The sequence below is a fragment of the Danio rerio genome, chromosome 22 (assembly GCF_052040795.2).
Source record: "Danio rerio strain M-AB ecotype USA chromosome 22, GRCz13ab, whole genome shotgun sequence".
In the NCBI taxonomy this organism is placed as follows: domain Eukaryota; kingdom Metazoa; phylum Chordata; class Actinopteri; order Cypriniformes; family Danionidae; genus Danio; species Danio rerio.
In genome coordinates, this window is record NC_141042.1 from 9,231,739 (window position 1) to 9,255,269 (window position 23,531).

The 23,531-nt window shown below is 34.2% G+C and overlaps 2 protein-coding genes across 3 annotated transcripts in view; one reads left to right on the forward strand and one right to left on the reverse strand.

Moving 5' to 3' along the window:
* The window catches only part of LOC147838394 (uncharacterized), a 900,722-nt gene that overhangs the window by 379,905 nt on the left and 497,286 nt on the right, over positions 1–23,531 (reverse strand). The window lies entirely within an intron of this gene.
* Positions 1,204–22,937, forward strand: LOC147838401 (NACHT, LRR and PYD domains-containing protein 3). Of its 2 annotated transcripts, XM_087303357.1 has the most exons (14): positions 2,728–2,842; positions 8,798–8,871; positions 9,339–9,446; positions 12,663–12,747; positions 13,239–13,434; positions 13,523–15,344; positions 15,422–15,592; positions 16,192–16,365; positions 17,970–18,140; positions 18,971–19,144; positions 19,346–19,519; positions 20,027–20,200; positions 21,578–21,739; positions 22,257–22,937. In XM_087303357.1, the coding sequence occupies exons 2-14, from the start codon at positions 8,828–8,830 to the stop codon at positions 22,312–22,314; spliced, it is 3,513 nt and encodes a 1,170-aa protein (XP_087159483.1). In that variant the 5' UTR covers positions 2,728–2,842; positions 8,798–8,827; the 3' UTR covers positions 22,315–22,937. The 2 variants fall into 2 exon arrangements, with proteins under 2 accessions (XP_087159484.1, XP_087159483.1); XM_087303358.1 differs by lacking the exons at positions 2,728–2,842; positions 22,257–22,937 and adding an exon at positions 1,204–1,354 and having other exon boundaries at positions 21,578–21,743.

Here is a 23,531-nt window from a genome sequence, read left to right on the forward strand (position 1 = left end):
TTTATGTTTTTTAATCAGTTTTATTATTTGTTTTTTTTTTTTTTACTTGTTTCTTTTATTCTTGTTTATGTAAAGCACTTTGAATTGCCACTGTGTATGAAATGTGCTATATAAATAAACTTGCCTTGCCTTGCCTATTATATCTACTTTTTAAAAGTACAGGTCGGTCGTCTGCTTTAAGATATAAAAGGATTAATCAGTAATTAACTTCACCTACATTTTTGGCTTTGTTGTTACGTAACATTTCAGCATGAAATCCATTAGCAACAGCACAACACCTTGTCACCCACACACATATGCAAACGAACAAAGACAAGTTTTATTGTTTCCATGATTGCATGTAAAATTTAAATATGTTAATAAGAATTAAGCCCCAAATTCACATCAAGAACAATAACTGCATTAGGATTTAATCCACACCAAAACAATGGACAGTGCCGTGATATGAAACTGTAATGCAGCCGAAACCTGCTTGGAGCTACTTAAGCTATTTGTGTTGAAAAGAAACTGCACACTTTAAAATGTTAATTAGAATGTGAGCAGTTGGATTTTAATACACCTGAAGCATATTTATTGAGAACAATGAAAACCGAAGAACAATAAACAAGATGAACAGGAAGCTCAGAGCATTATGATAGTCTTAGCATCAGCAATACACAGCATATTCCATAACTTGACAATGTTTCTAAAGTGGCAGAGGGCTGATAATTGTATGATATTTTAAAAAGTCACATTTTTTGTTTATTAAAGCAGAATTATAATAGCAGATAAAGCAACTTTAGATCAAGCTAGATTTAAAGTTGTCCAAAAGCTTTATTTTACAGGATTTTTATCCAGTGAGTAATATCTCTGATTGTTTTGATTACATTAATGATCCCTGACACAGGCTTGACTAAATGGTTTCCATCAGCTGTAAAAATGCATATGTCAACCCCCATGATGCCATCCTCCTTCCTTGTGTCATCATGCAGTGTCTTTGTTATTTGAATGACTTCCAGCATTGAGACTTTCATGTTCTGACTTTTAATATCAGAAAGATTAGGGTCAAAAGTATGGCAGAGTTTTTAATGCTGTGTTAATTGTGTAGTTGGTCAGACAAGTATCATTTTCAACACATGAAATGTGCAAATAATATTTAAAAAAAACTAATAATATGAATGTTAATATTTACTGTAAATTAAACCTTTTTCCTTTGACTTTTAGACCTGATGGAGGACAATAAGAAGAAAAGCTTCATCCCTGTGATCAATGTGGGAAGAGTTTCACACACAAAGCCAACCTGAAAGATCACATGAAGATCCACACAGCAGAGAAGCCGTACACGTGTGATCAGTGCGGGAAGAGTTTCACACAGGTAAACATCTTAAGATACATATTCGCTCTTATACTGGAGAAAGACCGTATAACTGTGATCAGTGCGTCATGGATCAGTAGTCATGGATCAGTAGGTCGTGTACATGAATCTGGCACTGGTAAGGACGTCCTCATCGTACAACATCAAACCTGGAATTTATAAACAACTTAATATTGCTCATTCATTCATTTTACAAATTTTTAAAAAGTACATAATAGATAAATAATTTGATTGTTTTTTGTAACTAAACATAACATTTCAACCATTAGGCAGTTGTCTGTACTACGTTATTATCATTTTAGGCATGATTACCATTAGAAATTGAACAAAATGTTATTAATCATTTCATATTAGAATAACATTGTAAATGTTATGTGTGGGCAATATGACAAAACAAATATGGAGTTAGACACACTTGCATTATCTCCCACTGTATTTCCAGTAGTTCCCGCATGGCTGTTTTTTAAAATATTAAAAGAAAAAGATTGACAGTGAAAGAGTGGAAAATTTATTATTTAAGGGAAAATACATTGAAACAACTGAAATATACACAGATGCGCTAAGAATTAGAAGAAGGGTAGAAGTGTTGCATATTATTCCAAAGTTAAAAATTAAAGCAGCAAAAAGAGTCAGTAATAACTCAGCAGTTTATACAGCAGAATTTGTAGCAATATGGTTAGCTCTAAATAAAGCTGTGATTCCATCTGATTCAAGCTCAGCACTTGTTAGTATTCATTCATTTATTTTATTTTCAGCTTAGTTCCTTTAATAATATGGGGTCGCCACAGCAGAATGAACCGCCAACTTATCCAGCATATGTTTTACACAGCAGATGCCATTCCTGCTGCAACCTATTTCTGAGAAACATCTATTCACACTCATACACTACGGACAATTAAGCCTACCCAATTCATCTATACCACATGTCTTTGGCCCGTGGGGGAAACTGGAACACCTGGAGGAAACCCTCGTGAACGCGGGGAGAACATGCAAACTCCACACAGAAACACCAGCTGACCCAGGCGAGGGTCGAATCAGCAACCACTTGTTAGTATAATAAATTTAATATCAGAGTCATATATAGCTATTTATATTACTTTTTGAAAAACACAGGGTTAAGTCACAGAATTTGGTGTTTAGTATTATATTTATTTATTGGAAAGTATGTGTAATTTGTAGAAGGAACAATGGTTGTGATTTCCCTCTCACTATAAGAAATATGTGGGTTTATGAACTCTGATCCACACTCCAGTCCAGATGATGGCGGTAGTGCTCCAAAAAACTGGTTGCCAACCGCCATAAAATAAGAAGATTCAGGTGTCTTGTGCTTCACACTGCTGTCCAGTTGAAGGCGCTGATGAGCCAAAACTTTCGATTAACTTACATTTTAGAAAACATTGAAGGATCTCAGGTGTGTTTGAGCTGTGACTTAGTCTTTTTAAAGGTTTCTGGATTCTGTTTCTGCTGCACAAGACCGTCTTCTCGACAGTAAGTAACGTAAAGCTTGAATAATCGTGCAGTGATGTTATTTTTGTGAATTTTGGATGGCATTTCATATGAATTTGTGTTATAAAGACCGCGGAAGTATAGTCAAGGAAAATACACCAGTGATTCAAAAAAAAAGGTTTGAAGACGAACTGTTTGGTCTGATATATGATGCTAAACCAATGACTCGATTTATTCTATGGTTTTCCTTGGGTGTCCATGGATGTCCTGCCGAAACATGTCGAAATGCGGAAGCATACTGGGGCCTAGCCACTCCGTTCGGTTAGAGTGTATAAAAGTAGCAACTCGCGAATAAATTTTCTCCTTATCGTTTATCATAGTGTTCGGTACAATTTTTTTTCAACCGCTAACAAGCATTGTGCAATACTGAAGCCACTTTTTAAAAACGTTAGTGTTCACACTTCATTACTAACATGATTCTAACTAAACAGTTCAGCTCAGGCCCAAAACGCCTTGCATAACATAAACACACAGCAGGTAAAACATGACGTTGTTATTGGCTGCTGCTAGATGATTGAATAAATGCTTTTTTTAACCCATGTCTTTTTTATTAGATTTTTTTTAATTTAATATTTTTATTTCGAACAGAAAAATCATTCACAAAACAGTTCTTTAAACAAAATACATTTCAAGATGGTCTAAATGGAGCGGGATGAAGTGAAAGCGAAAGCTTATTATTTTCCCCACACCATTACCACACACATCATACATTTATTAATTCAAATTATTTCTTTTACTAATCTCTTTTTTTTTGCATGAGACATCTGAGCTTTACATGATACATTTTGTCATTTTGGCATATTTGACATTATATGTTTGATTTAATTTGTACATTTACATTTTATAACACAGATCCAAAAAATACATAGTTTACAAACCATTTATACAAACAGCCATTAATTAAAATTTCATAATGCCCTTCTCATTTTGTTATTTTTCAATCACTTCTATTAATTATTAAATTAATTTAATAATATATATTTATACAACTTTTTAAATGGATTAATATCCTGACATTGTTTGAAGATCTGTTCCATAATTTTACACCACATGCAGACATAGTTTTTATTTTTTATTTTATTTTTATTTTTTTTCTTCTCTCAGATTTTATCCCCATTTTCTTCTTCAAAAAACTTTTGTTTGCATTTTGGAGGTAATTTATTTCTTAATTTAAATTTAACCAAATCATTAAGTATCTTCAATTAAAAAAAATAAAGAATCAGGGATTTGTGTGCTCCAAATACCCCAGATTTTCTATCATTCTTATAACTTTTTCTGTATTCTACATAACGATCGTAAGTTAGATTTTTTTTTATGTATTCCCCCAAATTTCAACACAAAAACTCATATGGCAACATAATTGTGTTATAATACATACGTCATTGTCCTGGATAAAGCTTGCTTTATACACTATTTCTACAGTTTTTACCAATTTTGATGTCATATTATTTATTTGTGGTTTATAACAAATTTTATGATCCAATACAACAACAAGAAACTTAATTGCATATACTCTTTCTATAACCTCATTATTAATTTTTAAATCTATGATATGACTACTTTTTAATTTCCCAAATAAAAATAACTTTTGTTTGACTTGTAATTAATGAAAAAATTTTTTTCGTCAAACCATAATTTCAGCTGAGTAATTTTTTTTTTAATCAACTCCATAAGTTTATAAATTAACCCCAGAACAAATATTACTTGCATCATCCACAAATAAAATAAACTTAAACAACTGTGATATCTTGCACTTATCATTTATGTAAATTATAAACAGTTTTGGACCTAAAACCGATCCCTGTGGTATGCAACAATTTACACTTGGGTATGAAGATTTATGGTTGCCAATTTCAACAGACTATTGTCTATTTTTTAAATAACTGCTTGTCCAATCCAAGGCTACTCCTCTAATTTATTTACCAACATATTATAATATATTGGATAAAATGCCTTCTTTAAATCTATAAAAACAACCATATGGCTCATCAGCTAAATGGTTTTGCTTTTCTATGAAATTTTTAAGTCTTTCAACAAAGACTTTTTCAAAAAAAAATTTCAAAACGGAGATAGTATAGACTAACATATAATTTGTAAAGTATTGTTTATCTCCAGATTTATAAAGTGGAATTATCTTTGCAACTTTTATTATTTTATTTGGAAATTTACCAGATTGTGGAGATCTATTACAAACATAGGTTGATGGTTCTACAATGTTTTCAATTAATTTCTTATATAGATATTCATATTAATATTATTCCAATTCATGGACTATTTATTGTTAAAAAAAATTACAATACCTATTATTTCCTTTTTATATACTATAACAAAAACAGAATAAGGATTTCAATTAAATCAATATCCACTCCTGTTTTCATCAAATCATTGATATTTTAAACCAATTCTGGTACCACAATTATAAATAATTTGTTGAAACAAATGACTTTTTTATTATTATTTATTTTACTGAAAAATCCCTTTCAATGAAATATTTAAGAAAGTTTAAAGTTGCTGCACATTCACCGGTGCCCGGTTTCTGCCTCTGAATGAGCGAATTTTAGCTTCTTGTACATTAGGTTATCATTTAGAAAAAACAAAACCCCTTTGAAAAAAACTAGACACAGAGGAACATAACCCTTTGCCAGCTAACATTTCAGAGCTATCATTATAGAGCAATACAAACAGCACACTGAAGTATATCAATGCACAGCTACTTACAAGGCAAGCGCAGTGGATAACGCCACTCACTCGATGCAGATGAATCAGCCTTTAAAGTCTGAGGCTGATTTATTCTTCTGCGGCCACTTTGAAGCCACATGATCTCTAGTCAAGTAACATGATGGACCCATTCTTGAATCTTACTTGCACTAAATTGACGATGATTGTAAGTTGCGCCTTAAGACAGCATATTTTCCATTACATTTAAATTATTATTTACTTTAAAATATTTGTTTACAGAAGATGCAATAAATGCACTGCTTAAAGTATTATTTTCAGCATATACTATAGTTATTTTATTTAGAAGAGATGCTGCTTATTTTCTACTTTTAAAATGAAATTATTTTGTTTCCAAAAGTGCAAGATAATTATTTAAACTTTTTTATAAGTAAAAAGTGACTGTTGGTTTTAGACAATGTGTGTTTTAATTTCAGTTGTTCAACACTGATGTTTAATAAATAATCACAGATAGTAGATGGTGTGTATGTCTCCTTCAATTACTTTAAAATTAAGTAATGCACCCTTCATTCAAAACATCTCTAACATGTAATGGGTGAGCTTATTTACTGTACAAAACTTGTCAGCGATATATGAAGGCAAAATGTACATACAGTTGAAGTCAGAATTATTAGCCCCCCTGTTTATTTTTTCTCCAATTTCTGTTTAACGGAGAGAAGATTTTTTTTCTAATCATAATAGTTTTAATAACTAATTTCTAATAACTGATTTATTTTATCTTTGTCATGATGACAATAAATAATATTTTACTAGATATTTTCCAAGACACTTCTATACAGCTTAAAGTGACATTTACAGGTTTAACTAGGTTAGTTAGGTTAACTGGCAGGTAAGGGTAATTAGGCAAGTTATTGTATAACGATGGTTTGTTCTGTAGACTATCGAAAAATATATAGCTTGAAGAGGCTAATAATTTTGTCCTTTTAAAATGGTGTTTAAAAAATGAATATCTGTTTTTATTCTAGCCAAAATAAAACAAATAAGACTTTCTCCAGAAGAAAAAATATAATCAGACGTACTTTGAACATTTCCTTGCTCTGTTAAACTTCATTTGGAAAATATTTAAAAAAGAAAGGAAAAAATTACAAGGGGGGCTAATAATTTTGACTTCAACTGTATATTTATAAAAATAAAATAATTGTTTATTAATTGTAATCGAGTTAAAATGTTCAATTTATCGAGATTTTGATTTTAGGCAAAATCGCCCAGCCCCACCTTACAGTTCGTGTGAAAATCTGTTTAACTTTTAGAAAAATTTGCTGAACTGCAAGTTAGAGAGGCAAATTTTGTATCGCACAACAAAACTATTTCTCACAGATATGGTAATCAACTTAAAAATTGTCATGTGAAAAAGTAGATGCTGTTTTGCACTTATTTTAATTACATACTCTTTGTACTCTTCTGCTATGTGTCTTTATCAATTCACTGTATCACTTTCTATCATGCTTCTTTTCATGTGTTACAGGTTTTTTTTTATTCATATTTCCTAACAAAATAAGTTTCAATCTATCCCTTACAAAAAAAGTATGTTTTTATGAATGAATGAAATTGTAATGGTTGTCATTTTGTGGTACAACCTTCTATATTTCATAATTCATATATGGCAATATATGAAAAATATGGCATTTTTTTTTTATTTTGCAATCAGTCTGTTTTCAAAAGTTGTTAAGTTTTTGGAATCAGTTTGTTAGCATGTGAAAAAACTGCTGAAAATGAATATGTTTTTGCTGCTTGTAGTGTCTGGACGAAATAAATGGAAATTTATGCGAATTTCGTGTTTGAGAAAATTATGCTGTTTCCTCTTTATAAACTCCTGTTTGGCTCATTGAACAGTTTTGAACTTGTAGCTTCAGTACTGCACAATACTTGTTAGTAGTTGAAAAAATATGTAATCTAGCATGTAAATATAGCAGTGTGTTGTGCTTTGAATAATCAGAATGGTCATGTTTGTAGTAATATAGAAATGTAATCTTAGCATTATTAAGTTTGTATAAGTTTCTGTTGCCTGTTGTATTTTCTGTAGTTTTAATTGCCTTCTTTATCCTCCTGAAGTGTAGTGAATTAAGCTCATAAAATTATGAATATTATGAATGAATAATTATAAGTTATTATTTCATTATGAATATTTGCTGATTTTATTGTTACTGATAGTGTAACCAAAATGACAATAAAATAATTTGCTTATCTGTTAAAGCCTACAATTTGTTTGTCTTTTAATTCAAAGATCAAGTGATTTTCCTGCCCTGGACAAATTAGTCTACATTAACAGATTAGTACAGCCTGTAGCTTTATCTGTGAGTTTGATAACTTCTATCTAGCAATCTATGTGGGCTCAAATGTTCAATAGTAGTTATGAAAAGGTACAGATAACACCTATATTTACAACATGCATGTACTCTATAGAAAGAGAGGGAGAGAGAGAGTGTGTGTGAGAGATAAAGAAAAAGGAGCCAAGAGGCCCCAAGAAGCCAGAAAGGCATGCGAAAGAGAGTTGCAGTTCAACATCAGTAACCCAAAACAAATCATAGCAGCGTTTCCATCCAACAAGTCAAAGGGTACAAAAACGTCACTCGTTGATTATGTGGCACCAAATATCAACAGTAAAAACAGAATTTTCTGCGGTATGAGAAGCTGCGGGAAGATTTTATTATTTTAATGAACCACTTTCGCCTCAGATCCTGAAACACAGTGAACACTCAGTGTAATTTAAAGACATGAGATGCGGAGAACAGAAGCTCTTGATTCTGAAGGTCATCAATAATATAATAACACTAATACTGAAATGGTTGAATGACCTAAACAACAGTTTTAGATGTTTTACAGTGTGCTCAGCCTGCTGGTTTGTCCATTCACAAACATTTTTATTATCACATGATCTCTTATAACAAAACCACATGACCTTTTTTTAAATGCGCATACTGGAATTTGTTCAGTTTCATCGCAGTTTATGCTCCTCTTTTCTTATCGAATAAAGCTTATCCTACTCTGTTATGCGTATATGTTTTTTATGCGCATCTTGCCTTTTTATCAACCATTTTATTATGCCCATATCCAAAATGTGCATAAAAAAGATAAATAGAAATGTAGCTATTGAAATAGATTAAACATATCTCCATCTCTTACATGAAGTATCCTGAGCTGCATTTCAGAGACTCATTGTCATGTTCAGTTTATGATGATCATCTCATTGTCTTCACAAAGATACCAGTGTTGAGCTGTTGATCTGCAGTCATGTCAGAGGAGCGAGGAAAGATGAGTCTCTCAGAGAAACACAGGTAAGTCTGCTGTGGTCTTTTTTTAATTGCGACTGAATCATCGAAATCTTTTGGAAATCTTCGAAATCTTTTGGAAAGGTTTTGGGCTGTTTTAGTTTTAGCCACAGGTTAAAGCAGTTTGAAATTTCTATTAACATAACACATTGTCAGAGCTAAATATGATGGTTATTTATCATACATGTCAAGCTAAAATAAATTAGGAACATTATTGCTGCATTCACTTCACAGTTACAGGCATTTTATTATTAATATACATAGAAGTTAATGATATTTGTTTGTTTTTCTAAGATTGAGAAGTGAAAATTCACTTGACTGTTCCATTGTAGCAGGTCTGATCAGTTCATCGGGACTTAGAGAGAGATCTTGCTATATTCTTAAATTGTTACACATCATATCACACTAAATCTCGACATGTGCTTTGAAGTACCTCCTGTAGTCACTTTTTACTCTCTTTTTTGTGTCATCAGTGTAAGATCAGGTTCGTATGTATCCAGCTCTGTGTCTGTGAAGAGTGATGATTCAAAAAAAAGAGGTCAGCCAAACTTCAGTAGAGAAACACTGTCACCTACCACAAGGTATTTCTTATTAAAATATTCATCTGATTTCTTCTCTTTTATGTATGTGATAAAACCTGACTTAATAAATCCCTAAAAACAATGTTTGATTACTATAAAAGCACACTAAGCAATTTGATACCTGCTCCTTTTTGATATTTGCACAATCTTTACTAGACACACTCCAACTGCTGCTGATTGGCAGTAATTGTGATTTCGGACTTTGTTTGACGCCGGCGTCAAAAGTTACTCTTTTTTTTCAATTACTTTATTAACTTTTTTGATATGGCATACAGGTATGTGCCAAAAAAACTAGAATATCAAGGGAAAGTCCGTTTATTTCAATAATTTGTTTCAAAAATTGAAACGCATGTTATATCGGTTCACTACACACAAAGTGAAATATTTCAAGCTTTCTTTTTATTCAATTTGAATGATTTTTGGATTAAAGATGAAAAAAATCCCAAATCCAGTATTTCACATAATTAGAATATTTCATGTGACCAATAAAAAAAGGATTTTTAACACATTTGCAGAAGGCCGACATATGTTTATGTACTGTATTATGTCCTCAGTACTTTGTTGGGCCTTGTTTTGCATTAATTACCACATCAAGACGGTATGGCAATGAGGTGACCAGCCTTCGACACAGTTTAGGTAAGGGTGTCAAAATTAATTGTTTCTTCGATGCAGCGCGATGCAGATGGGGAAAATTCGATATCGGTCCAGTAATAATCATAATCTGTTATTATGTACTGACGTCATTTATCTCCTATGCGCGATGTCGCAGTAGAACTCTATGGCGAAGGAAGAGTAAATAAAATGCTCCTACTACTCTACTATCCTCCTACACAGAGCCGCTATTTCACAACTATGGAGAAATGCTGTACAAATCCATCTCTTTCTCTCTATCCCTCACTACCACAGCCATATGACCCTACAGCCTAAGACCGGTTACTCTCTGAAGCAGGGCTGAGCCTGGTCAGTACCTGGATGGAAGACCACTTGGGAAAAACTAGGTTGCTGTTGAAAGTGGTGTTAATGAGGCCAGCAGGGGGGCTCAACCTGCGGTCTGTGTGAGTCCTAATGCCCCAGTAAAAGTAAAGGGGACACTACAATGTCAGTGGGAGCCGTCTTTCGGATGAAATGTTAAACCGAGGTCCTGACTCTCTGTGGTTATTAAAAATCCCATGGCACTTCTCGTGAAAGAGCAGGGGTATAACCCCGGTGTCCTGGCCAAAGTCCCTATATCGGCCCCTATGATCGTGGCCTCCCAATCATCCCCATCCACCGAATTGGCTCTATCACTGTCTCTCTACTCCACCAATAGCTGGTGTGTGGTGAGCGCACTGGCGCCGTTGTCCTGTGGCAGCCGTCGCATCATCCAAGTGGATGCTGCACACTGGTGGTGGTGTAAAGAGACTGATTGTGATTGTGAAGCGCTTTGGGTGTATGGCAATACACAATAAATGCGCTATATAAATACACATTACATTACATTACACTTTGGACATTCTACCCGCTGGCGTGCTTGTAAGGTAACTTTTCCTTTCCTCGTGGTTGTTAAAGCGATACTTGTGGATCCAGACACGAGCGTGCCTGTAGTACATGTTTTCTCCAATGTCTATTATGGATCACCTGTAATAACTGCATATTATGCGATACAGACTGTAACTGCGGCTGTTCTTCCCACATCACTCATAGGTGAAGAGCGCTTTTATTTCTAAAGTCAATTGCAGCCCTTTATGTTGAGCAGGTGAAGACAATAGCCAATCCTAGGGGTGTAAGACCTCATTGGACAGTGCTCAAAAAGCAAGCGGGAAAATATTTACATTAGTTTATTTGCTATAAATGCTCATATTGTTCTGTGCATGTATTTGTAGTTTTGTTTGATACATTCAAAAAGAGTGTTTCCTTTGAACAGGTAAAATTAAAGGTATTATGGTATTAAAGGTCTTATGGTCGCCCAAGTTACTTTGATATCAGTCTTTAGCTTGTCTGCATTTAGGGTCTCAAGTCCTGCTAGAAAATAAAACCATGTTCTCCAAAAAGCTTGTCGGCAACAGGAAGCATGAAGTGCTCTAAAACGTTCTGCACAGAGGTGCATTGACTGTGGACTCGATAAAAGACAATGAAACCACATAAGCATATGACTCTGCTCTCCAAACCATAACAGACTGTGGAAAATTCACACTGGACTTCAAGCTTGACTTTTGTCTCTCCGCTCTTCCTCCAGACTCTGAGATCTTAGTTTGCAAATGAAAGACAAAATTTGCTTTCATCTGAAAAGAGGACTTGGGACCACTGTGCAACAGACCAGTTTTTTTTTCTTTAGCCCAGCACAGACGCTTCTAATGTTGTTTTTGGATCAGGAGTGGCTTAGCACATTGAATGCATGTCATTTTTTCATTGCTCTTAACACTCCTATTAATATGCTTAGATACTGCACTTTGTGTGCATCCGGTTTCTTTTGCAATTGCCTTTAGAGACTTTTTCCTTCTTATGGAGGGTTCCAAGGATGGTCTTTTACACAACCGTCAAGTCAGCTGTCTTCCTCATGATTCTGAAACCTGCTAAGCCAGACTGAAACAATTTCAGGGCTTTGCATCAATTAGTGGACTAGATTGACATTCTGGGAGCCTACAATGTTGAACTTTGTCATGATATTCTAATTTTGAGAAATACTGGATTTGAGTTTTTCATTATAATTCATTAAAATTGAATCAAATGAAAGCTTGAAATATTTAACTTTGTGTGTAGTGAACTAATATAACACAAGTTTCACTTTTTGAAACAAATTATTGAAATTTAATTTAAATTATTACTTTCCCTCGATATTCACATTTTTTGGCACATACCTGTAAATATTAAAGGAAATCATATTCAGGTTAGATATCTTTTCTGTAACACCTTAAAGTGTAGAGAAATTTGGTTGCCAGTTTTAAAACCTGAACGGTTTAAAGAATTTTTTATTTTATTTTTTAGAGATGTTTATATATATATATATATATATATATATATATATATATATATATATATATATATATATATATATATATATATATATATATATATATATATAAATATAAATATAAAAAAAAAAATATATATATATATATATATATATATATATATATATATATATATATATATATATATATATATATATATAAATAAGAGTTATGAAATATTTTCCATATGCATAGAAATTTAGTGAATAATTTTATTTGCTTACAGTGTTCAAAATGAGTCTTCAGACACAGACATCCAGACTCAGAAAAAACACAAGAGTTTTAAAGACAATCTTCAGGGGATCTTCCAGGTATTCTTAAAAGTCTTTACTATTTGTCTAAAAAAAATTATATTTACACTTTGTTGACTTCATTCATAAACAACTGTGAAACAGATTTTTGACCATCTCATATTCTCTCAAACTGATTTAAAACGTTCTCATCTTGACATGCTGCCTGAGTGAAGAGTTTTATCTGTCACGCTTTATTTTTGTTTGCCTTTAGCAGCTATATGGTATAACTATGCATTTCTTGATTGGATCTTTTACAAAAAATGTCTTTAGTCATTATTTATTGTTTCAAATGCAAAAACAGTCATAACACATTTTATAAAATGTGTTCATTTTGGCATGCTCCTTTTTATTTTATTATTATTATTATTTTACATATGTTAGTGTCTAATAGATACATATTGCAATACTAAATTTATGTTATGTATCCTGTTATGAATCCTGACCAGATATATATAGAGGGGTAGACTTGGTTTAATTGTATTTGGTTTTTTTTTCTTGTTGGTTTGTAGGATCTTGAGAACCAAATATTAAAATTTCTGAAGAATGAGCTAGAAAAGTTTAAGAAAATATTACATGAAGAAAATACAGAATACTTTGTAAAGGACTTTGGTGAGAACAGATGCAGAATAAAAGAAGCAGCTCTTGATCTCACACTCTACTTCCTGAAAGAAATGAAGCAAGATGAAGCAGCAGATACTCTAGAAGGTGAGAGACTGTCAGACTGTCAGTTTATCAATAAATATAGGAGAGAAAATGAACACTTGTTATATTAGTGTATTGTTCTTGTGTGTAGATGAGCTGTTTCTCATTCATCAGCTGAAATGGGATCTACAAAAGAAGTATCAGCATGTGTTTGAAGGAATTGAACAGCAAGGAGACTCCACACTCCTGAAGAACATCTACACAGATCTTTATATCACTCAGGGTGGCAGTGAACAGGTCAATACTGAACATGAGGTCAGACAGATTGAAGTTGCTTCCAGACGTCATGAAGCTCAAGAGATGCAGGTTGAATACAGACATTTGTTTGAAGCGTCTGAACAAGACAAGCAGATCAGAACTGTACTGACAAAAGGAGTCGCTGGCATCGGGAAATCAGTCTCTGTGCAAAAGTTTGTTCTGGATTGGGTTGAAGGAAAAGAAAATCAAGAGATCAGCTTCATATTTCCTCTTCCATTCAGAGAGATGAACTTAAAGGAGCAAGAAAATCTCAGTTTGATGGAGCTTATAACTCAGTTTTTCCCAGAGACAAAAGGACTGAACCTTACAAGAAGAAATCAGTTCAAAGTCCTGTTCATCCTTGATGGATTGGATGAATGTCGTCTTCCTCTGAACTTTGCTGGTAATGAGACGTGTCGTGATGTTGCATCACCAGCCTCTCTGGATGTTCTCCTGACGAACCTTATCAAGGGAAATCTGCTTCCTTCTGCTCTCATCTGGATCACCAGCAGACCAGCAGCTGCCAGTAAGATTCCTCCTGACTGTATCGATCGGCTGACAGAGATACGAGGATTCAACGATGCACAAAAGGAGGAGTACTTCAGAAAAAGACTGACAGATGAGAATCAGGCCAAAGAAATCATTGATCATGTTAAACAATCAAAGAGTCTCTTCATCATGTGCCACATCCCAGTCTTCTGCTGGATTTCAGCCACTGTTCTCCAGAACATTTTACAGGAGAAGAGAAATAATGATGTGAAAAACAATCAGGCTGATGACGCCTCCAAAACACTGCAGGAATCAAACACTGAAGACACTCCCAAGACTCTGACACAGATGTACACACACTTTCTGCGCTTTCAGATCCAGCAGAGCAGACGAAAGTATGATGGAGAAAACACACCAGATGTGTCCTGGGATAAAGACGCCATCCTTTCACTAGGGAAACTGGCATTTCATCAGCTGCTAAACAACAACCTGATCTTCTATGACACAGACCTGAAAGCCTGTGGTATTGACGTCTATAAGGCCTCAGTTTACTCAGGCATGTGTACCCAGATCTTTAAGGAGGAAACAGGGATTGTTCTTGGTACCATGTACTGCTTTGTTCACTTGAGCATTCAAGAGTTTATTGCAGCCCTTTATGCACATCTGTTTCTAGACATCAACAAGAAAAGTGTGTTTGACGAAGACTCTAAAAACAGAAATGAGTCCATGATTGATTTGTTAAAGACTGCAGTGGACAAGACACTAGAGAGTGACAATGGACACCTGGACCTTTTCCTTCGCTTCCGTCTCGGTCTGTCTCTCCAGTCCAATCAACGGCTCTTACGAGGTCTGTTGACACAGCGAGACCACAATAACCAGATCAAAGAGGAAATAGTTCAGTACATCAAGCAGAAATTTGAAGTGAATCTTTCTCCAGAGAGATCCATCAATCTGTTCTACTGTCTGAATGAACTGAACGACCAAACTCTGGTGAAAGAGATTCAGACTCACCTTAGTAAAGGAAGTCTCTCATCTGCTGATCTTTCACCTGCCCAGTGGTCTGCTCTGGCCTTTGTGTTGTTGACATCAGAGGAGAAGATGGAGGAGTTTGAGCTTCAGAAATTCAAGAAATCAGACGAGTGTCTCATCAGACTATCAGCAGTCATCAAAACTACCAGAAAAGCTCTGTAAGCCAGTCAATATAAACAAAAGTGTGTTGTATTTGTGCCACCTAATTCTGTAGTTGTATTTTCTTCTCTTGTAGGTTAAATGATTGTAACTTAACAGACAGAAGCTGTTCAGCTCTGTCTGCAGTTCTCAGAGAAGAAAACAATCTGAAAGAGCTGAACATGTGCAATAACAATCTGCAGGATTCAGGAGTGAAGCTGCTCTGCTCTGGACTGAAAAATATTAAGTGCGAGTTAGAAATACTAAGGTAAAATCTGTGATGATTGAGACATTTTTTAAAATGCGTTAACTAGTATTGCTGTTTGCAGCATGATATTTAACCAAATGTTTTTATCTCCCCACTTTGAATCAGTCACAGACAGAGTGTGAGAGTGAATGTAAATGTGTGCATGTAAATGACATCAGCAAATCCAATATCTCATAGTAACGTTATCTACCACTTTCCAAATTTTTTCATTCTATTTGCAAACCGGTTGATTTCCATAAGCTCTCTAGTGAAGCATGTGTCAATGTCCTCAAGATTACACAGATGAATGAAGTCTCTAGCAACCATCACAGAGTTACTGTGATTACTGCTAATGTTTAAGGGAAGTACTGACTGCGTCTACCTGTGCATTAAATTACATTACTGCACACGTTCCACCCATTCAGAATCAATAATTTAAACTAACCGTGGAATAAACGGTTTATTAATAGCTGTAAATTCATTAATTGTTGTATTTATTATTAGCTGTATTCTCTTTGCTGCTTCTCTCATCAGCTTACTTTTTGTTTCAATATGGTTCAGCTGTGAATCTTCAGTGTTGATGTAATCTTCACTTAATTGTAGCAGCTCCTTTCCTCTAGGCTTTCAGACTGCAGAATCACAGAAGAAGGTTATAAAGCTCTGGCTTCAGCTCTGAGATCAAACCCTTCACACCTGATAGAGCTGGATCTCAGAGGAAATGATCCTGGACAATCAGGAGTGAAGGAGCTCACTGATTTACTACAGGATCCACACTCTACACTGAAGACACTGAGGTGAGACATGAGGAAAAAAAATAAAGTTAGATGTCAGATATCAAAACAGAATTTTATTTTAGTTGCCCAAAACCTTGTGATGCAATTATTGGTTTAATGCAGGTTCGAATGATCCGTTTGTGCTTTAATTTAATACTGGGCATGTTATCATGGTACACATCATTAATTAATGGAGACAATTTTTTTTTATTTTATTTTTATTTATTTTTTACATTTTATCACCTGTTAATGCAGTATTATTATTATTTTTATTATCATCATAAAAATCCATTGCTCACTGGCATTGAACAGACACAGACAAATCATATTGAAAGAACTTTTGAAATGCACTACATTTAAAAATTGTTAAAGGTGCAGTAGGTGATTGTCTTCAGAAACATTTTTTGTTGTGCTGGTTGAAAGTCTCTTCACAGTCCAATAGTAATGATTACGGTAAATGATCTAAATGTGTTTATATGTATTTTTATATTCTGGGTAAAGCATAAAACAAAAAAATGTTCATCCAATTAAATAGAGTCGGACCGTCATCTCCCTTAATTCCGATAAGCTGGTCAGACTGTCTGTCAGCAAATGTAGACTCCAACTTCTGCGCATGTGTTCACGCAGATCTGCTATTAGCGCGTGCCCGTCTGCATCACAAATGCTTATATGCGCGCGAGCGAGCTGCGGGCTGCTTGCAGATGCCGAGCCGGAGGCGCCGAAGGACAGCCGAGCTCGGGCCGATTACTGTAAAGCCAGGCGCGGGTATAATTCGCTCTTAAAGCAGCCGCGCGGTCACGAGACAGAACGGGAGAAATCAAATGCTGAATTGAAACTTTTAAATACCTGAATCAATATTAGAGTTACTTTAACACGCTGGAGGAAGGACGACACCATGGCTGAAGTATTACTGTTAGACAGGTAATGTTCTGTTTTGAAACTATTTTGTTAGATTGTGTTTTGTTATGAATGACTTATTTGCACAGACGTGTTGTTTAGCCACTGAAATCTCCTGGTGAAAGATTGATGTGATTATTTTTAGTTTCACAAACTTCTTTGACAGCATCTATAATGTAGATTTATATTTAGTTTAACAACAAAACACCAGTAAATAGCGCTATTCCGCCTAACCTGCTTTATTGAGCTGAAGTTGCTTTTATATTCACAGCCTTATATTGACAGCCTTCCTATGTTTACCATGCTACTCTGAATATTTGCTCTGAAATAGCATGTAAGTTTGGCTAAGTATAATAAATGTAATTCCTGCACGGTGCTGGCACTAACTAACTGGCGAATGACATGAACTAGTGGGTTGTCTGTCGGCTGTTGCGCGCTCGCGTTTTCAGGGGGTGTGGCTTTGAATCACAGTCCCTCCCCGCCGTCCAAAGATAATATGCTAAGCGATTAGCTTTTTGGCAGATCACCTACTGCACCTTTAAATAATAATAATATAACAATGCGAATAATCACAAAAAACATGTGACAACAATTTCAAGTGTTGCCCAGCCCTACTTTTTGATATTTGTTCTATTGATGACAAATTACAGTATAAACCCAGTCAGTAGATGTGCTGGTGTTCTGCAGTATAATATATAGGTCTGACTCCTGTCTGATCCTCTCTTCAGGTTTTTGAGTACTGCTGCAGAGGAAGCCTGTCAGTTTGTGCCTGGAGTTGTGGGTAAAAACCCGTTACTCCTTAAAGAACTGAATCTGAGTGATTGTAAACTAGGAGACAGGCGAGTGAACCAACTCTCTGCTTTACTGCAGGATAAACACTGTCAGATCAACACACTCTTGTGAGTATTGAACATTTAACTAAACTTTTAATTGTAATCTTAATTAGTGGATAATTCAGCGTCAATCACAACAAATTCAAAACATTTGATATCCTGACAATTTATTTTTTCCTAAACAAGCAAACACTGTAAATGACAATAGATCATTTAAAATTCTACAAGAAAATTTATTTTTGGTGGTCTCCAAATTGTTTTCCATGGTTGTATATTGGTATATAAAAGTTTAGTGTTGGATGTTTTTGGTGTTGAATGTTGTGAACTTATCACGTCTAAAATGAACATCCTTTTTCAAAACTTGTCTGAATATCTTCTGCTAAGGCAAACACTTAAGAAAAACATTCAATTATATGTACACCAGTGTGTTTGAACACTGATCTAAAACTAAATGAGCACAATCACACAAGTAGCAGTGCTTTTTTAATTGTTTATAGGCATGAGGCTGCAGTAATCAGTATTGCTGCTTCTCATGTGAAATTGCATTTGATAGAACAGAAATCCTGAAACTTTCTCAAAAACAATGATGATTGGGGAGAGAAGGATGCATTCATTTGCTTCAAACAAGCACAAAACTGTTTGATCTGGAATGAGAAATTTTGAGTTGTAAAATCAAAAATCAAAAGTTTAGTCCATTGAAGGAATACGGTTCCCCCTAAAAATTGCTAACACTTAAATTTAGTGTCACTTGTTGTTTTGCCCTTTTTGCACTTTTACTATTTTTTAAATGGATGATTTATGCATGTGCATCTTAGTTGAACTCAGTTTTTTACACCACAGTTGACAAGTTTATCATTACAGATCTCTGTCATTATCTTTTTCCTTTCTGTCTTCAGTCTGTATAATTGCAGTATTACAGAGGAACAGTGTGTGATCCTGACTTCAGCTCTGAAATCAAACCCATCACACCTGAGAGAACTGAACCTCAGTGAGAATCAAATAAGAAACACAGGAGTCAATCTCTTATGTGATGTACTGAAGGATTCACACTGTAAACTGAAGACACTGAGGTGAGAAACATTCACAATACAGGAATCACAATAATTAAAATAACTTCAGCAGTTTAAATCAAGACACTTTTATCTCAATATCCTATGATGAATCCAAGTCAGATTTTATGATTTGAAAATCTCTTTTTTTTTATGTGACATTTTCTGTTGTCTTATATTCTGCTCTCTCTCTCTTTCTCTCTTTTTTTTTTGTTGATGTAGTTTAAGCAGCTGTTCTCTGACAGATGAAAGTTATTCTGCTCTGACTTCAGCTCTGAAATCAAACCCATCACACCTGAGAGAACTGGACCTCAGTCAGAATAAACTGGGAGACTCTGCAGTGAAAAACCTCAGTGATTTACTGATGAAGCCTCAATTTAAGCTGGAGAAACTACAGTTAGTATCATTATACTGCACAGCAGACACTGTGAGATTTAATCACATTAAGACAAAAGGAATTAAGTCATTTATAAACCTTAATAATTTCAAATGCTTCAATCTGACAAGCTTTCACTACAGAATAAGTTAAAAGTAAATACAGACTAAGACTGAGTAATTAAGATTATTCTGCCAGGACATTCTCTCTGTCGTAATACAGTTTTTTTCAAATATTAAATAAAAAATGTCTTTTGTAGTACATTTAATTACTGGCAATCATTTAATCATTAAGATTTTATGTTGAGTTGTATTATACAAGTAAATTTGTTTCACTTAAAAAATACACTTAAAACATAGGTAACAATAGACTTGGTTAATAACTATGTCCTCAGATACTGCACTCTTGGAATGGCTATTCATATAATGTTTCCATGATTTTGCTGCTCTGTTAGTGACTAACCGTTATGTATTTTAATCACAGAGAACGTAAATCTCAGTGATTGTCTTTTCTCTTTTTGTTTTTAGTCTGTATGAATGCAGTATTACAGAGAAACAGTGTGAGATCCTGACTTCAGCTCTGAAATCAAACCCATCACACCTGAGAGAACTGAACCTCAGTTGGAGTCAAATAAGAAACACAGGACTGAATCTCTTCTGTGATGTGCTGAAGGATTCACGATGTAAACCGGAGACACTGAGGTGAGAAACATTCTCATAATCAAACACTTCAAATCAAAACACTTTATATTTTCTCTTTTGTATCTCACAATGAATTTTAGCTGTTAGAATATTTTTACCAATTTTTTTAACTTGTCTAATGATCTTTAAGCACTGAATTGTGATTTATAGCTGGTTCTGATGTTGCCTTTAAGTGTATTCAGAAGAGGATGTATTTTCTGGATGTACAGACATATATAAATTACATAAAGTGCGTGCGTGCGTGCGTGTGTGCGCGCGCAACTTGGAATTTCCCCAGTCAATCGCAGAGCCTGGGGGACCAGAGTGAGTGCTCTATGTATATATGTGTATATATGTATATATATGTGTATATATGTATATATATGTGTATATATATATATATATATATATATATATATATATATATATATATATATATATATATATATATATATATATATATATATATATATATATATACACACACACACACACACACACACACACACACACACACACACACACACACACACACACACATATATATATATATATATAAATTTATTTATATATATATTTATGTATATATGTGTTTATATACACACACACACACACACACACACACACACACATATATATATATATATATATATATATATATATATATATATATATATATATATATATATATATATATATATGTGTGTGTGTGTGTGTGTGTGTGTATATATAAAATATGTATATATATGTGTATATATGTAATTCGGGAAATTGCAACCTGGGATCCTGGAAAAAAGAGCGTATTTATTGTACATCTAGATGTAATGTTTTAATATAATGTAATACACGGCGCCTCAGAGAGTAGAGACATGACAGGCTTATACTTGATAAATACTACATGATGACGTCTCTGGTATGCAAATTAGGGTGTGTGACATCATCTGGAAACATTTAGCTACTATTCGGGCAGGCTTTAGCAACTTTTCATTGGAAATGGTTGGCAACACTGCCTGGGAGTCCCCTGTATTTCAGACCCATCTCTCTTTGTGTCATTTCTCCCGGAAAACTCGTGGAATTTCACCCCCTTCCACCGGTCCTCAGTTGTTCGGTACATTAATACCCCTGGAGAGCCGACTGGTCGATGGCAGCAGGTGGCCGTTGCATAGGATAGACCAGGCCACCCCCTTACGGTTTTTCCATTCATCTGGTTAAATGTGATGTCATGTGAAATAAAAAATAAAAAATGCCATAAAGTGATACATTTTTTATAAATTGTTTCTTTTGGTGTTTGTGATGCAGCAAATCCAGAGATTGATGTGTACACTATGGTTTTATATAAAATTCACTTAAATGTGCGATAGGACTAAAAAGTTTCTCTTACTGTTTGTCTTTTTCTAGATTGTTTGGTTGTGGCATCTCAGACGTTTCCTCTTTAACTCAGTGTTTGATGAACACAAAAGCCCTGCAGTTTCTAAAAGAGCTTGATCTGAGATTCAATCACATTGGAGACTCAAAGCAAAAGCTCATTGATGTGATGCGAGACTCAAACTGTAAACTGAGGTAACAACACTGATATTAAAGATCTTCATTTTCCTCTGAGATGTGAATAAATCTTTCAGATATGTCTGAGAGGTAATTATTTAATGATCATCAAGCTTTATTTGAGGGTTTGTCTGAGCACAAAATGTGCAGTGTCTGCACTAGATGAAAAGAAAGGAAGAAAAGAGCAGAAAGAGCAGCTGCTATATTAATAGCTAAACTGAAACACTGGTCAAATCAGTGCAGATTCAGCTTCAAGAGGGACACTTTTCTATACTCTCTCTACTTTAACTACAAACAACAAATGTTTCTCAGCACTCACAGACTCTTCTTCAGTCACAGAAAAACTCATGAACACAACTACTGCTTTAAACTTATTTAATTTGAAACACAAAAGTTGTTTTAGAAATACAGTATCTGTGCAGGAGAATATTAAGTTAATTATTGTTTTGATTACAGGAACTTAATATACATTTGCTTACCGAACAATAACCAATTTGTTTCACCGAACTTTGATTGTTTTCTCTTCTGGTTTTAGCTTCAGAATAGAGGATCAGTTGCCGAAGCCTGATGACTCGAGATGTTGTATATCATAGTCAGCTGTGAAGAAGAGAGCAACAGTGAACATCAGTTGAGGATCCACAGAAGAATCTCAATACTGTGGTAAAATGTAGAAATAAAATGTGATGATAAATGTTAAATCAGGTAAAGAGACTCAGAATGACAAGCAAATAATGCAGCGTGTGTTAGAAACATGATAATGAACCATTAACTGTTTTCATGTGGAATCAAACATTTATTATGCAATTCAATATTTTTAATTGTGTCATTTTTAAGTGCAGCTCTTAAATGTTTCAACAATAAAAACTACAACAAGAAAATTCTATTTTTAAAATAGGTGCATTACTGCTCTTACATTTATACATAGCAGATTTTTATCACTGTATTTTATAATATGCTTGCTATAAGTGTCTGCTGACAATTATACAGTCTATATTGTTTGTTCTGGATGGAGTTTCTCCTTCATCAGTTCAGATCAGCTTTACTATTTTAACCAGTTAAAGCATGTGTGTCTTTCCTCTGCTCTAGTCACTGTAATGTATGTAGTTTAACCTGTATAGTTTACATTGTTCACCTTTTTTCCATGTGATTTGTATGGTTAATAATCAGATCTCCAGAAGTAACAATCAGCATATTTAATAAATATATAATTTCTTAATGATTTTGCCTGATCTAATTTTCTTACCACACATCAGTTCACCAAAATAAGTGTAACGAATTGATTCATTAGATTTCAAATAGTTTTTTGTAAGCTTGAAATAAAAGCTTATTTATAATTTATAAAAAGGAAATTTATAACAGGAAAAGATTAAAAGATAATCGGGCCTGACTCAGCATGAATGCTTTTTTTCAGCAGGTTCCTGCTCTGCAGAACATAAAAACAGACAGACATCTCATCCATTAACACAGTACAAACAATCCCCAAACATATAAAGTAGAGAAATGCAGGCTACTATCTCAGTGGCTACAGCGATAGTTGACCATCAGATGACGAGCATGTGATTTTTAAAAAATTCTCAGTGTTTTATTGTTTTTAGATCTCCTTCCAGGCTTTTGTGAAAACATAAAAGAAAGATCTCTGTCCATAACAGTTTTTAAAAGCTGGTACTGGCAAACATCCATTTGTTACAGATCTGGTGGAGCGATCAGTCCTTGTGTTGAGTTTTGGTACCAAAACACAAAGGGCTGCTGAGGTAGCACTATTTAAAAATGTATAGTACAGTTTAACACCTGTATTCATAATGTAGTTTTG